Source organism: Staurois parvus, unplaced genomic scaffold, assembly GCF_062004578.1.
Source record: "Staurois parvus isolate SC_StPar_1 unplaced genomic scaffold, SC_StPar_1.0 ptg001905l, whole genome shotgun sequence".
NCBI lineage: Eukaryota > Metazoa > Chordata > Amphibia > Anura > Ranidae > Staurois > Staurois parvus.
The window spans coordinates 1-16,342 of NW_028319701.1; the positions used below are offsets into that span (position 1 = coordinate 1).

A 16,342-nucleotide genomic window follows, 5' to 3' on the forward strand; every position below is an offset into this window, starting at 1 on the left:
ACCTCTCCCTGGAACTGACTATCCTTGCCTGCCACCTGCCTCGACCTCTGCCTGGAACTGACTATCCTTGACTGCCTCCTGCCTCGACCTCTGCCTGGAACTGACTGTCCTTGACTGCCGCATGCCTCCACTTTTGCCTGAAACTGACTATCCTTGACTGCCACCTGCCTCAACCTCTGCCTGGAACTGACTATCCTTGACTGCCGCATGCCTCCACTTTTGCCTGGAACTGACTATCTTTGCCTGCTGTCTGCCTCGACTTCTGCCTGGAACTGACTATCCTTGACTGCTGCCTGCCTCTACCTCTGCCTAGAACTGACTATCCTTGCCTGCCTCCTGCCTCAACCTCTTCCTGGAACTGACTATCCTTGTCTGCCACCTGCCTCGACCTCTGCCTGTGTCTCCTGATTTCTATCCTTGCCTTCCGCCTGCCTCGACCTGTGCCTGGAACTGACTATCCCTTCCTGCCTCAACCTCTGCCTGGAACTGACTATCCTTGTCTGCCACCTGCCTCGACCTCTGCCTGGAACTGACTATCCTTGACTGCCTCCACTTCTGCCTGGAACTGACTATCATTGCCTGCCGCCTGCCTCGAAAACTGCCTGTAACTGACTATCCTTGACTGCTGCCTGCCTCTGCCTAGAACTGACTATCCTTGCCTGCCTCCTGCCTCAACCTCTTCCTGTAACTGACTATCCTTGACTGCCGCCTGCCTTGAACTCTGCCTCGAACTGACTATCCTTGACTGCCTCCTGCCTTCACTTCTGCCTGGAACTGACTATCCTTGACTGCTGCCTGCCTCAACCTGTGCCTAGAACTGACTATCCTTGCCTGCTACCTGCCTCTTCCTCTGCCTGGAATTGACTATCCTTGTCTGCCTTCTGCCTCAACTTCTGCCTGGAAACCGACTATCCTTGTCTAACGCTTGCTTAAACCTCTACCTGGGAATTGATTAACTGTGCCTGTCACATGCTTTGACCCCTGCCTGGAAACTGACTCTCCTTGAGGTTGAGGCAAGCAGCAGGCAAAGATAGTTTCCAGGCAGAGGTCGGGGCAGGCAGTAGGCAAGGATAGTCAGTTTCCATGCAGAGCTTGTGGCAGGCAGTAGGCAAGGATAGTCAGTTTCCAGACAGAGGTTGTGGCAGGCAGTAGACAAGGATAGTCAGTTTCCAGGTAGAGGTTGTGGCAGGCAGTAGGCAAGGATAGTCAGTTTCCAGACAGAGGTTGTGGCAGGCAGTAGGCAAGAACAGTCAGTTTCCAGGTAGAGCTTGTGGCAGGCAGTAGGCAAGGATAGTCCGTTTCCAGGTAGAGCTTGTGGCAGGCAGTAGGCAAGGATAGTCAGTTTCCAGGTAGAGCTTGTGGCAGGCAGTAGGCAAGGATAGTCCGTTTCCAGGTAGAGCTTGTGGCAGGCAGTAGGCAAGGATAGTCAGTTTCCAGGCTGAGGTCGAGGCAGGCAGTAGGCAAGGATAGTCAGTTTCCAAGCAGAGCCACAAGGCAGGTAAGCATAGTTATTTTACAGACAGGGGTTGAGGTGGGTGGCAGGCAAGGATAGTTGCTTTTCAGGCTGAGGTTGAGGCAGGCAAAGAAAGTCAGTTTCCAGGCAGAGGTGGAGGCTGGCAAGAATAGATGTTTTTTAGGTCGAAAGCAGGAGGCGGGCAAAGAAAGTTGATTTCCAGGCAGAGGTGGTGGCAGGGGGCAGGCAGGGATGGTCAGTTTTGAGGCAGAGGTCCAAGCAGGCATCAGTCAAGGATGTGTGCCTTGACAAGTTCCTGAACCTGACCGATTTGCTTGCTGCCATTCTGTCTCCTCATTGTAGCCTCCCTGTTTCTGCAAACCCCCTGCTCAGGTGATACTGAGCTTGGTGACCTGGGGGCATCCTGCAAAGCTCTAGGGTTACTGGCCCATCATTCCTTGTGGGGTGCTCTAGCAAAGACCAAGGTCCCATTGGGACACTACCACTCAGGTGATCCTGAGCTCGGTGACTTGGGGGCATCTTGAAAGCTCTAGAGTTACTGGCCCATCATCCCATGTGGGGTGCTCTAGCAAAGACCAAGGTCCCATTAGGACACTACCACTCAGGTGATCCTGAGCTCGGTGACTTGGGGGCATCTTGCAAAGCTCTAGGGTTACTGGCCCATCATTCCTTGTGGGTGCTCTAGCAAAGACCAAGGTCCCATTGGGACGCTACCATTAAGGTGATTCCGAGCTCAGTGACATCTTGAAAGCTCTATGTTTACTGGCCCATCATCCCATGTGGGGTGCTCTAGCAAAGACCAAGGTCCCATTAGGACACTACCACTCAGGTGATCCTGAGCTCGGTGACTTGGGGGCATCTTGCAAAGCTCTAGGGTTACTGGCCCATCATTCCTTGTGGGGTGCTCTAGCAAAGACCAAGGTCCCATTGGGACGCTACCATTAAGGTGATTCCGAGCTCAGTGACATCTTGAAAGCTCTATGTTTACTGGCCCATCATCCCATGTGGGGTGCTCTAGCAAAGACCAAGGTCCCTTTGGGAAACTACCACTCAGATGATCCTGAGCTTGGTGACTTGGGGGCATCTTGCAAAGCTCTAGGGTTACTGGCCCATCATCCCATTTGGGGTGCTCTAGCAAAGACCAAGGTCCCATTAGGACACTACCAGTCAGATGAGCCTCCATCATCTGTCAGTGGTGGATCCCGTAATAGTGTCCGGGTGACATTGGTCTCCAGGTCATATAGAGAGGAAGAACCTCCCAGAGGGCACACAGACGGCAACAAAAACCTGGTCGAGGATCTGACCCACACCCCCCCCCCCCAAAAACGTACATGCTGTCTAGCCTCATCAAGAATTTAATACTTTTCACCGGAGCAGTCCTTTAATACGGGATGTTCTGTTCCTCTGATCCGTACAGACGCAGTTATAAACCTTGCATCCCCCCCCGCCGTTGTCATGGTAACAGACAAATTGTATCATAGCTCTGTAAAACAATGGAGAAGGAGCAGAAGTTTCATTCAGAATGAAGTGACAGCAGACGTGACGGTTACCATCTGCCAGCTATTACTGCCTGTAACGTGTGCGCCGTCCTGGATTACAGTCTATAGGCTCCATATACTGGAGGGATTAGAGGGACATTCACAGTGAAATCCTGCTCAACCCTCAAAGGGGATATATAATAAGCTGAAGGGATGGTTCACGCCATGTATGTTGAGCTGCATAGATCCACGCAGTCTCAAAGCATAGATCCACGCAGTCTCAAAGCATAGATCCACGCAGTATCAAAGCATAGATCCACGCAGTCTCAATGCATAGACCCACGCAGTCTCAATGCATAGATCCATGCAGATTCAATGCATAGATCCACGCAGATTCAATGCATAGATCCACGCAGATTCAATGCATAGATCCACGCAGATTCAATGCATAGATCCATGAAGACTCAATGCATAGATCCATGGATACTCAATGCATAGATCCATGCAGTCTCAAAGCGTAGATCCACGCAGTCTCAAAGCGTAGATCACGCAGTCTCAAAGTGTAGATCACGCAGTCTCAAAGTGTAGATCACGCAGTGTCAAAGCATAGATCCACGCAGTGTCAAAGCATAGATCCACGCAGTGTCAAAGCATAGATCCACGCAGTGTCAAAGCATATATCCACGCAGACTCAATGCATAGATCCATGCAATCTCAAAGCATAGATACAGTCTCAAAGCGTAGATCCACGCAGTCTCAAAGCGTAGATCCACGCAGTCTCAAAGCATAGATCCACGCAGTCTCAAAGCATAGATCGACGCAGACTCAAAGCATAGATCCATGTAGTCTCAAAGCATATATCCACGCAGACTCAATGCATAGATCCACACAATCTCAAAGCATAGATCGACGCAGACTCAAAGCATAGATCCACACATTCTCAAAGCATAGATCCACACATTCTCAAAGCATAGATCCATGCAATCTCAAAGCATAGATACAGTCTCAAAGCATAGATCCACGCAGTGTCAAAGCATAGATCCACGCAGTGTCAAAGCATAAATCCATGCAGTGTCAAAGCATAGGTCCACGCAGTCTCAAAGCATAGATCCACGCAGTCTCAAAGCATAGATCCACGCAGTCTCAAAGCATAGATCCACACAGTCTCAAAGCATAGATCCACGCAGTCTCAAAGCATAGATCCACGCCGACTCAATGCATAGATCCACACAATCTCAAAGCATAGATCGACGCAGACTCAAAGCATAGATCCACACATTCTCAAAGCATAGATCCACGCAGTCTCTATGCATAGATCCACACATTCTCAAAGCATAGATCCACGCAGTCTCTATGCATAGATCCACACATTCTCAAAGCATAGATCGACACAGACTCAAAGCATAGATCCATGCAGTCTCAAAGCATAGATCCACGCAGACTCAATGCATAGCTCCACGCAATCTCAAAGCATAGATCCACGCAGTGTCAAAGCATAGATCCACGCAGTGTCAAAGCATAAATCCATGCAGTGTCAAAGCATAGGTCCACGCAGTCTCAAATCATAGATCCACACAGACTCAATGCATAGATCCACACAGTCTCAAAACATAGATCCACGCAGTCTCAAACCATAGAGCCACGCAGACTCAATGCATAGATCCACACAGTCTCAAAGCATAGATCCATGCTGTCTCTAAGCATAGATCCACACATTCTCAAAGCATAGATCGACGCAGATTCAATGCATAGATCCACGCAGACTCAATGCATAGATCCACGCAATCTCAAAGCATAGATCCACGCAGTCTCAAATCATAGATCCACACAGTCTCAAATCATAGATCCACGCAGTCTCAAATCATAGATCCACGCAGACTCAATGCATAGATCCACGCAGTCTCAAAGCAGAAGTCAACGCTCAACACAAGGGCACATAGTAAAAACTGCTTTCCATGTGCCGTTTTCACACCATAACACTGTGTTGAAAAAAGTATACAGTGTGATGCATTGCAACAACGCATCACATCGCCCAGACACAACGTACACCAGCATGCATGCACTTAGCACGTGGGCTGGTGTGAACAAGCCCTAAAGTCAAAATGTGCCCTCAGATGGATTCCTTCCCCCTTGAGCCCCGTTTTTACTTGTAGCTCATACATTATTTTATTTCACATCCATCATCCCATGTGGGGTGCTCTAGCAAAGACCAAGGTCCCATTAGGTTTCCATAGATCCTTAGGTAACTCAGACGACATGCAGGGTCCACTTCCTCCTCAGATCTTCTGCTGGCTGTGGGGGGTCCTTGATGTTTCAGACAGCAGTGCTGATGAGGTGACATCTTTGTCACTGTCTGCTTCAATACAGTGTGCACTATGGTGGTGCCCCCTCTGGGGTGGGTCCATGGCGCCCTGCACTCACCCTTTTTTTAAAAAAAAAGACAAATTCAAGCCCCCAATAAAAGACAGCATGAAGAGGACACAGTGTCACAGTAGTGTCTTCTGCCTCGCCTCAAATCGCTCCCCCCACAGTAGTATCCTCTGCCCTCCTTTTACATCACCCCCCCCCCCAGTAATGTACTCTGTCCCTCCACTGTAGTGTTCTCTGACCCTCTTCCCTTCCCACATAGTACTGTCCTCTACTCCCCCCATACACACTGTAGAGTCCTCTGCACCCCCCCCCCCCACACACCGTATTGTCTTCTACTCCCCCCACACACTGTAGAGTCCTCTGCACCCCCCCACACACCGTATTGTCTTCTACTCCCCCCACACACTGTAGAGTCCTCTGCACCCCCCCCCCACACACCGTATTGTCTTCTACTCCCCCCACACACTGTAGAGTCCTCTGCACCCCCCCCACACACACCGTATTGTCTTCTACTCCCCCCACACACTGTAGAGTCCTCTGCACCCCCCCCCCCACACACCGTATTGTCTTCTACTCCCCCCACACACTGTAGAGTCCTCTGCACCCCCACCCCCCACACACCGTATTGTCTTCTACTCCCCCCATACACACTGTAGAGTCCTCTGCACCCCCCCCCCACACACCGTATTGTCTTCTACTCCCCCCACACACTGTAGAGTCCTCTGCACCCCCCCCCCACACACCGTATTGTCTTCTACTCCCCCCATACACACTGTAGAGTCCTCTGCACCCCCCCCCCACACACCGTATTGTCTTCTACTCCCCCCACACACTGTAGAGTCCTCTGCACCCCCCCCACACACCGTATTGTCTTCTACTCCCCCCACACACTGTAGTGTCCTCTGAACCCCCCCCCCCCACACACCGTACTGTCTTCTACTCCCCCCACACACTGTAGAGTCCTCTGCACCCCCCCCCCCCACACACCGTATTGTCTTCTACTCCCCCCATACACACTGTAGAGTCCTCTGCACCCCCCCCCCACACACACTGTAGTGTCCTCTGCACCCCCCCCACACACACTGTAGTGTCCTCTGCACCCCCCCCCACACACACTGTAGTGTCCTCTGCACTCCCCCCCCACACACACTGTAGTGTCCTTTACTCCCCACACACACACACCATATTGTCTTCTACTCCCCCCACACACTGTAGTGTCTTCTGCACCCCCCCACACACACTGTAGTGTCTTCTGCACCCCCCCACACACACTGTAGTGTCTTCTGCACCCCCCACACACTGTAGTGTCTTCTGCACCCCCCCACACACACTGTAGTGTCCTCTGCACCCCTCCACACACTGTAGTGTCTTCTGCACCCCCCACACACTGTAGTGTCTTCTGCACCCCCCCCACACACACTGTAGTGTCTTCTACTCCCCCCACACACTGTAGTGTCCTCTGAACCCCCACACACACTGTAGTGTCTTCTGCACCCCTCCACACACTGTAGTGTCTTCTGCACCCCTCCACACACTGTAGTGTCTTCTGCACCCCCCCCCCCCCACACACACAGTAGCATCCTCTGTCCCCCACACACACACACAATAGTGTCCTGTGCCCCCAAAGTAGTGTCCTGTGCCCCCTTGCCAACAGTAATGTCCCCTGCCCCCCAAAGTAGCACTGTCCTGCATTTCCCCCACCCCACCCCACAGTAGTGTCCTTTGCCCCTCCTCAATAGCACTGTACTCTGCACCCCCCCCCCCTAGTAGTGTACTCCGCCCCCCTCCATATCATTGTCCTCTGAATTATAGCTGTCCCCCCCAAACACAGTAGTGTCCTCGGCCCCCCCTCCATAGCACTGTACTCTCCATCCCCCCCCGAAGTAGTGTCCTCTGCCCCCCCATAGCATTGTCCTCTGCAGCCCCCCCCCCTCGTCAGAGTAGGAGTGTCCTCTGCTCCCCCATAGCCATTTCCTCTGCCCCCCCAATAGGTGTTCTCTGTCCCCCAGAGAAGGGAGGCTGGGGGGACGGATCGGCACAGCCCTGATCGAGAGCTACTTGTCAGCTTCCCGCAATCAATGGGTTGCTGACCTTGGATCTAGAGAACTGTTGGGGCCACAAGGGGCCCCACAATCACCAGCTTCATGGTTGGATCTCACCTTTACAGGCTTTCTTGTACCCCGGAGATCCTCGTGTTTGGTGGTTCTGATCTACAAATCTGCTTTTATACCAATGCATACGGCTGTCCTCTCTCCGCAGGAAGTCCTCCATGTGGCGGGAGTGGAGATGCAGCTGACTGCAGCCTATTCCTTCCTGACGATCCTACAAGAGGAGTCGGTTCCGGTCCATTCGTACTGCCTGTCCTTCCTGCAGATCATCCTGCAGAATCTGGAACACAGAGACACGGGTGAGGGGCGCACTGCCACCGGATATGACCTCCATATCCCCATATCCATGATCATTTCATGTCACGGATGGGACCTTACTAGGTGTACGTCCGGCCCCCGCAGAGATCATACAATGGGACCAGAGATCATACAATGGGACCAGAGTTCATACAATGGGACCAGAGTCCATACAATGGGATCAGAGATCATACAATGGGATCAGACATCATACAATGGGACCAGAGTCCATACAATGGGATCAGAGATCATACAATGGGACCAGAGATCATACAATGGGACCAGAGTTCATACAATGGGATCAGAGATCATACAATGGGATCAGAGTCCATACAATGGGACCAGAGTCCATACAATGGGACCAGACATCATACAATGGGACCAGAGTTCATACAATGGGACCAGAGTTCATACAATGGGACCAGAGATCATACAATGGGACCAGAGATCATACAATGGGACCAGAGTTCATACAATGGGACCAGAGATCATACAATGGGACCAGAGATCATACAATGGGACCAGAGATCATACAATGGGACCAGAGATCATACAATGGGACCAGAGATCATACAATGGGACCAGAGATCATACAATGGGATCAGAGATCATACAATGGGACCAGAGTTCATACAATGGGACCAGAGATCATACAATGGGACCAGAGTTCATACAGTGGGACCAGAGATCATACAGTGGGACCAGAGTCCATACAGTGGGACCAGAGATCATACAATGGGACCAGAGTCCATACAGTGGGACCAGAGATCATACAATGGGACCAGAGTCCATACAATGGGACCAGAGTCCATACAATGGGACCAGAGATCATACAATGGGACCAGAGTCCATACAATGGGACCAGAGTCCATACAATGGGACCAGAGATCATACAATGGGACCAGAGATCATACAATGGGACCAGAGATCATACAATGGGACCAGAGTCCATACAGTGGGACCAGAGTCCATACAGTGGGACCAGAGTCCATACAGTGGGACCAGAGTCCATACAATGGGACCAGAGTTCATACAATGGGACCAGAGTTCATACAATGGGACCAGAGATCATACAATGGGACCAGAGATCATACAATGGGACCAGAGATCATACAATGGGACCAGAGTTCATACAATGGGACGTACATGGAAGAAACTCGTCATACTTTAGTCTCAGCAGCTGGCAATGATTGGTTTCTCCAGCTGAATATCATACACCACACCCATGCGCCCCCTGACCACCTACATGAGGCGGGACGTGTCAATCCTACAGGGTATGAAGAACAATTCCAGGGTTGGCTATTGTTACATTGTTCCAGCTTGGAGCAACTATGTATATACCATACCTGTTACTTCCCTCCAGAAGCTGGAAGTCACTAAGGTAGACATTGTTAATACACTGCTACTACACCACTACTACACCCCTACTACACCCCTACTACACCCCCTACTACACCCCTACTACACCCCTACTACACCCCTACTTCACCCCTACTACACCCCTACTACACCCCTACTACACCCCCTACTACACCCCTACTACACCCCTACTACACCCCTACTTCACCCCTACTACACCCCTACTACACCCCTACTACACCCCCTACTACACCCCTACTACACCCCTACTACACCCCTACTACACCCCCTACTACACCCCTACTACACCCCCTACTACACCCCTACTTCACCTCTACTTCACCTCTACTACACCCCTACTACACCCCCTACTACACCCCCTACTACACCCCTACTACACCCCTACTACACCCCTACTACACCCCCTACTACACCCCTACTACACCCCTACTACACCCCCTACTACACCCCCTACTACACCCCTACTACACCCCTACTACACCCCCTACTACAGTGATCTCCACGTGCTTCTGGCTGCCCTGCTGCATTGTGAACACAGGAGGTTGGCCACTCGGCATGGGCATCATTCAGAAATCTCTTTGCATATTCCCAATGAATGCAAAACATTCTCTGATTGGATGAGGTGCAGAAGCAGGGTGGTGACATCATGCTCTCCACCTTGTCCAATCCAATCAAAGAATGGTTTGCATTCATCGAGAAAATGCAAAGCATTCCTTGAATGACGCCCACACCCAGCGGTCGACTTCACTGGAGTAGTGGTGTAGTAGTGGTGTAGTAGTGATGTTATCGTGGTATAGTAGTGGTGTTATAGTGGTGTTATAGTGGTGTAGTAGTGGTGTTATAGTGGTGTTATAGTGGTGTAGTAGTGGTGTTATAGTGGTGTAGTAGAGGTTTAGTAGTGGTGTAATAGTGGTGTAGTAGAGGTTTAGTAGTGGTGTAATAGTGGTGTAGTGTAGTTATAGTGGTGTAGTAGTGGTGTAGTAGCGGTGTAATAGTGGTGTAGTAGCGGTGTAATAGTGGTGTAGTAGCGGTGTAATAGTGGTGTAGTAGAGGTTTAGTAGTGGTGTAATAGTGGTGTAGTGTAGTTATAGTGGTGTAATAGTGGTGTAGTAGTGGTGTAATAGTGGTGTAGTAGCGGTGTAATAGTGGTGTAGTAGCGGTGTAATAGTGGTGTAGTAGTGGTGTAGTAGTGGTGTAATAGTGGTGTAGTAGTGGTGTAATAGTGGTGTAATAGTGGTGTAATAGTGGTGTAGTAGCGGTGTAATAGTGGTGTAGTAGCGGTGTAATAGTGGTGTAGTAGCGGTGTAATAGTGGTGTAGTAGCGGTGTAATAGTGGTGTAGTAGCGGTGTAATAGTGGTGTAGTAGAGGTTTAGTAGTGGTGTAATAGTGGTGTAGTGTAGTTATAGTGGTGTAATAGTGGTGTAGTAGTGGTGTTATAGTGGTGTAGCAGAGGTTTAGTAGTGCTAATACACTGCTACTACATGACTTCTACACCGATGCTGCTACATTACACCTATACCTTTGCTACACCACTATTCCAGTGATCTCCTCTGGCTTCGGGGTTCCGTGCTCTGTGATTGGCCTGCTGCATTGTGAACACAGGGGGCCGGTCGCTCAGTATAGGCACCATTCAGAGAATGTTTTGCATTTTCCGAATGAATGCGAAGCATTCTCTGATTGGACAAGGTGGAAAGTATGGTATCCCCACCTCTCCACCTCCTCCAATCAGACAACCCTTTGCATTCATTGAGAAACAATAATAAATGATCTTGAGGTTTACACAGGCAACAAATGGGCAACTGTGACAATACATGGGCAGCAAATACACAGTCAGTAGATTTTTTTTTTTCCAACGAAAGGGCAATGGTGGCAATACATGGGCAATAAATAGGCAACAATGGCAATACATGGGCAATCAATAGGCAACAATGGCAATACATGGGCAATAAATAGGCAACAATGGCAATACATGGGCAACAAATAGGCAACAATGGCAATACATGGGCAATCACAACCACACTTTGGTAAGAACTGGATACTGATGGGAATACAAAGGTAATAAATGGGCAACTGTGACATCGCTGGGTCTACAACAAGGTGGACGCAGAACAGTCATCCCCACCATGGAGGTACATGGGAATCTCCTGACGTTCAGGTAGACAGCAGCCCATCCAGGAACATGATCTCCACCCGTCCTGTCACTGTGAAGGTGACAGGTGCTCTTGGCTGACGCGTTCCATGACGGAATGTATGGATGATATACAACGATGGTTTCTGATTGGATGTTTCTGTGGCAGGTGTGAGCAACGCGTGGCTGGACACCCTCCTCGCTGTCATAGACGTCTTGCCAAAGGAGACCATCAGACACGAGGTAATGAAAGCCGTCTCTGCCTGGACACACACAGGGACAAATGTTCAGATCAAACTAGAGTTCCCCTTTAATCTGCTGCCATTATGCATATTGTCGGAGCGGGGCCCCAAGCTTTTCTCCAAGTGAATTATGTCTGTAAAGTTGGCACTGGGGGGCCCCAATTTCAGTACGGTGGTGTCCGGCTCCTTGGTAACTGGCAGATCCAGGAGTCTCCATGGCTGATAGAACACAGCGGGCTCTGTGCGCTGACTCCATGCAGACGCGGTATTTCTTCTGCTGACAGCGAGTAGACTGCCAAGGGCCCGGCCCGGGACAGATATCCTCGAGTGGCCTCTGCAGAACGCTGCCGGGGCCCCCGAGATACCACCTCCTGTGTAAGAGGTCCTGCTGGTAGGTAACAGAGACAGCCCCCACCGCTACATAGGGGGCCCCTTAGAGCTGAGGTTCCTTGCCTTAGACGGAGCGGGGCCCCAGAAATTCCAGAACCTTTCATGCCCCAACAGAAAAAAAAAGTTTATACCTATAAAATTAAAGTATGGGAGTGCAAACTATGTATATAAAATATATTACAAAGGGAGACTAGCCCCCAAATCATTGGTGTCAGCGGATTGTGGCCCCCAGAAGAGAATAGCCTCAAACCATTGGTGTCAGTGGGATTGTGGCCCCCAGAAGAGAATAACCTCCAAATCATTGGTGTCAGTGGGATTGTGGCCCCCAGAAGAGAATAGCCTCCAAATCATTGGTGTCAGTGGGATTGTGGCCCCCAGAAGAGAATAGCCTCAAACCATTGGTGTCAGTAGAATAGTGGCCCCCAGAAGAGAATATCCTCCCAAATGATTGGTGTCAGTGGTATTGTGGCCCCCAGAACAGAATAGCCTCCCAAATCATTGGTGTCAGTGGTATTGTGGCCCCCAGAACAGAATAGCCTCCCAAATCATTGGTGTCAGTGGTATTGTGGCCCCCAGAACAGAATAGCCTCCCAAATCATTGGTGTCAGTGGGATAGTGACCCCCAGAACAGAATAGCCCCCCAAATCAGTAGGATAGTGACCCCCAGAATAGAATAGCCCCCTCCAATCATTGGTGTCAGTAGAATAGTGGCCCCCAGAAGAGAATAACCTCCCAAATCTTTGGTGTCAGCGGGATAGTGGCCCCCCAGAAGACAATAGCTCCCCCTCCAAATCAGTATGATAGTGGCCCCCAGAATAAAATAGACTCCCAAATCATTGGTGATAGTGGCCCCCAGAAGAGAACAGTCTCAAATCATTGGTGTCAGTAGAATAGTGGCCCCCAGAAGAGAATAGCCTCACAAATCTTTGGTTTCAGTGGGATAGTGGCCCCCCAGAACATAATAGCCCCCCCCAAATCAAGATAGTGATCCCCAGAATAGAATAGCCCCCCCCCAATCATTGGTGTCAGTAGAATAGTGGCTCTCAGTGGAGAATAGCCTCCCAAATCTTTAGTTTTGGTGGGATAGTGGCCCCCAGAACAGAATAGCCCCCACCCAAATCAGTAGGATAGTGGCCCCCAAAATAGAATAGCCCGTCCCTCCGGATCATTTGTGTCAGTAGAATAGTGGCCCCCAGAACAGAATAACCTCCCAAATCATTGATGTTAGTGGGGTAGTAGCCCCCAGAATAGAACAGCCTCAAATCATTGGTGTCAGTAGGATGGTGGCCCCCCAGGAAAGAACGGCTCCCCAGATCATTGCTGTCAGTGGGATAGTGGCCCCCCCACAGAGAACAGCCTCAAATCATCGGTGTCAGTGGGACTATGGCCAACAGGTGAGAATAGCCTCCAAATCATTGGTGTGAGTGGGATAGTGCCCCCCCCCCCAGAAGAGAATGGCCCCTGCGCAAAATCATTGGTGTCATTGGAATAGTGGCACCCAGAAGAGAATAGCGTCCCAAATCGTTGGTGTCAGTGGAATAGTGGCTCCCAAAAGAGAATAGCCTCCCACATCTTTGGTGTCAGTGGGATAGTGCCCCCCCCCCCAGAAGAGAATAGCCCCTGCCCAAAATCATTGGTGTCAGTAGAATAGTAGCCCCTAAAAGAGAATAGCCTTCCGAATCATTGGTGTCAGTGGTATTGTGGCTCCCAGAAGAGAACAGAATCTCAAATCTTTGGTGTCATTGGAATAGCGGCACCCAGAAGAGAATAGCTTCCCAAATCATTGGTGTCAGTGGGATAGTGGCCCCTAGAAGAGAATATCCCCCAAAATCATTGGTTTCAGTAGAACAGTGGCCCCCAGAAGAGAATAGCGTCCCAAATCTTTGGTGTCAGTGGGATAGTGGCCCCCAGAAGAGAATGGCGTCCCAAATCTTTGGTGTCAGTAGGATAGTGGCCCCCAGAAGAGAATAGCGTCCCAAATCTTTGGTGTCAGTAGGATAGTGGCCCCCAGAAGAGAATAGCGTCCCAAATCTTTGGTGTCAGTGGGATAGTGGCCCCCAGAAGAGAATAGCGTCCCAAATCTTTGGTGTCAGTAGGATAGTGGCCCCCAGAAGAGAATAGCGTCCCAAATCTTTGCTGTCAGTAGGATAGTGGCCCCCAGAAGAGAATAGCTTCCCAAATCATTGGTGTCAGTGGGATAGTGGCCCCCAGAAGAGAATAGCTTCCCAAATCATTGGTGTCAGTGGGATAGTGGCCCCACACAGGAGAACATCCTCCCAAATCATTGGTGTCAGTGGGATAGTGGCCCCCAGAAGAGACCCACGTAAAAACAGAATCGCAGTTTACCTTCTCTTTAACAGTTTCCATCTCATTTCCTGTTCATTCTGTAGGACAGGAAGTAAGGGAAAATCTCCCCAACAGAACAAAGATGGAAACCCCCCAATCAGGGTTCAGTATTGTCCCTTTATTCTGCATTATTATCAGACGTATTATTGGATGAGACCCCGGCCTCTGGTCACATGTCCGGGGTAACTGGCAGTGGGCGGAGTTGGGAACACCTGGCCGGGCTATTCGCACACACATGAGTATCGGTCGTACTTTGGGACATTCTGGTGCTTCTGAATGTTCATGTTGTATATAAATCATGGTAAGTCGCTGTTCATTCTGTTACTTTTCAGATTTTGAACCCTCTTGTATCCAAAGCACAGCTGTCCCAGACGTTACAGTCCCGCCTCACCAGCTGCAAGATTCTCGGGAAAATAGCCAACAAGTTCGAGTCTCACATGTAAGTACAGCGGCACAGTGCCATTCCGGGAATGGATGGACACCATACTGTACTGGGGAGCTGAACTCCAGGCGCAAATCATTGGTGTCAGTGGGATAGTGGCCCCCAGAAGAGAATAGCCTCCCAAATCATTGGTGTCAGTGGGATAGTGGCCCCCAGAGCAGAATAGCCTCCCAAATCATTGGTGTCAGTGGGATAGTGGCCCCCAGAGCAGAATAGCCTCCCAAATCATTGGTGTCAGTGGGATAGTGGCCCCCAGAGCAGAATAGCCTCCCAAATCATTGGTGTCAGTGGGATAGTGGCCCCCAGAGCAGAATAGCCTCCCAAGTCATTGGTGTCAGTGGGATAGTGGCCCCCAGAGCAGAATAGCCTCCCAAATCATTGGTGTCAGTGGGATAGTGGCCCCCAGAGCAGAATAGCCTCCCAAATCATTGGTGTCAGTGGGATAGTGGCCCCCAGAGCAGAATAGCCTCCCAAATCATTGGTGTCAGTGGGATAGTGGCCCCCAGAGCAGAATAGCCTCCCAAATCATTGGTGTCAGTGGGATAGTGGCCCCCAGAAGAGAATAGCCTCCCAAATCATTGGTGTCAGTGGGATAGTGGCCCCCAGAGCAGAATAGCCTCCCAAATCATTGGTGTCAGTGGGATAGTGGCCCCCAGAGCAGAATAGCCTCCCAAATCATTGGTGTCAGTGGGATAGTGGCCCCCAGAGCAGAATAGCCTCCCAAATCATTGGTGTCAGTGGGATAGTGGCCCCCAGAGCAGAATAGCCTCCCAAATCATTGGTGTCAGTGGGATAGTGGCCCCCAGAGCAGAATAGCCTCCCAAATCATTGGTGTCAGTGGGATAGTGGCCCCCAGAGCAGAATAGCCTCCCAAGTCATTGGTGTCAGTGGGATAGTGGCCCCCAGAGCAGAATAGCCTCCCAAATCATTGGTGTCAGTGGGATAGTGGCCCCCAGAGCAGAATAGCCTCCCAAATCATTGGTGTCAGTGGGATAGTGGCCCCCAGAAGAGAATAGCCTCCCAAATCATTGGTGTCAGTGGGATAGTGGCCCCCAGAGCAGAATAGCCTCCCAAATCATTGGTGTCAGTGGGATAGTGGCCCCCAGAGCAGAATAGCCTCCCAAATCATTGGTGTCAGTGGGATAGTGGCCCCCAGAGCAGAATAGCCTCCCAAATCATTGGTGTCAGTGGGATAGTGGCCCCCAGAGCAGAATAGCCTCCCAAATCATTGGTGTCAGTGGGATAGTGGCCCCCAGAGCAGAATAGCCTCCCAAATCATTGGTGTCAGTGGGATAGTGGCCCCCAGAGCAGAATAGCCTCCCAAGTCATTGGTGTCAGTGGGATAGTGGCCCCCAGAGCAGAATAGCCTCCCAAATCATTGGTGTCAGTGGGATAGTGGCCCCCAGAGCAGAATAGCCTCCCAAATCATTGGTGTCAGTGGGATAGTGGCCCCCAGAGCAGAATAGCCTCCCAAATCATTGGTGTCAGTGGGATAGTGGCCCCCAGAGCAGAATAGCCTCCCAAATCATTGGTGTCAGTGGGATAGTGGCCCCCAGAAGAGAATAGCCTCCCAAATCATTGGTGTCAGTGGGATAGTGGCCCCCAGAGCAGAATAGCCTCCCAAATCATTGGTGTCAGTGGGATAGTGGCCCCCAGAGCAGAATAGCCTCCCAAATCATTGGTGTC

At 50.7% G+C, this 16,342-nt stretch overlaps 1 protein-coding gene across 1 annotated transcript in view; it reads left to right on the forward strand.

The window, feature by feature from the left end:
- The first annotated feature begins 7,584 nt into the window (after nucleotides 1-7,584).
- PPP4R4 (protein phosphatase 4 regulatory subunit 4) overlaps nucleotides 7,585-16,342 on the forward strand; it is a 68,399-nt gene continuing 59,641 nt past the window's right edge. The window contains exons 1-3 of the mRNA XM_089664386.1: nucleotides 7,585-7,729; nucleotides 11,406-11,479; nucleotides 14,547-14,653. Coding sequence (XP_089520512.1) covers nucleotides 7,609-7,729; nucleotides 11,406-11,479; nucleotides 14,547-14,653 — 302 coding nt within the window. The 5' untranslated portion in view covers nucleotides 7,585-7,608. The remainder of the gene's footprint in view (nucleotides 7,730-11,405; nucleotides 11,480-14,546; nucleotides 14,654-16,342) is intronic.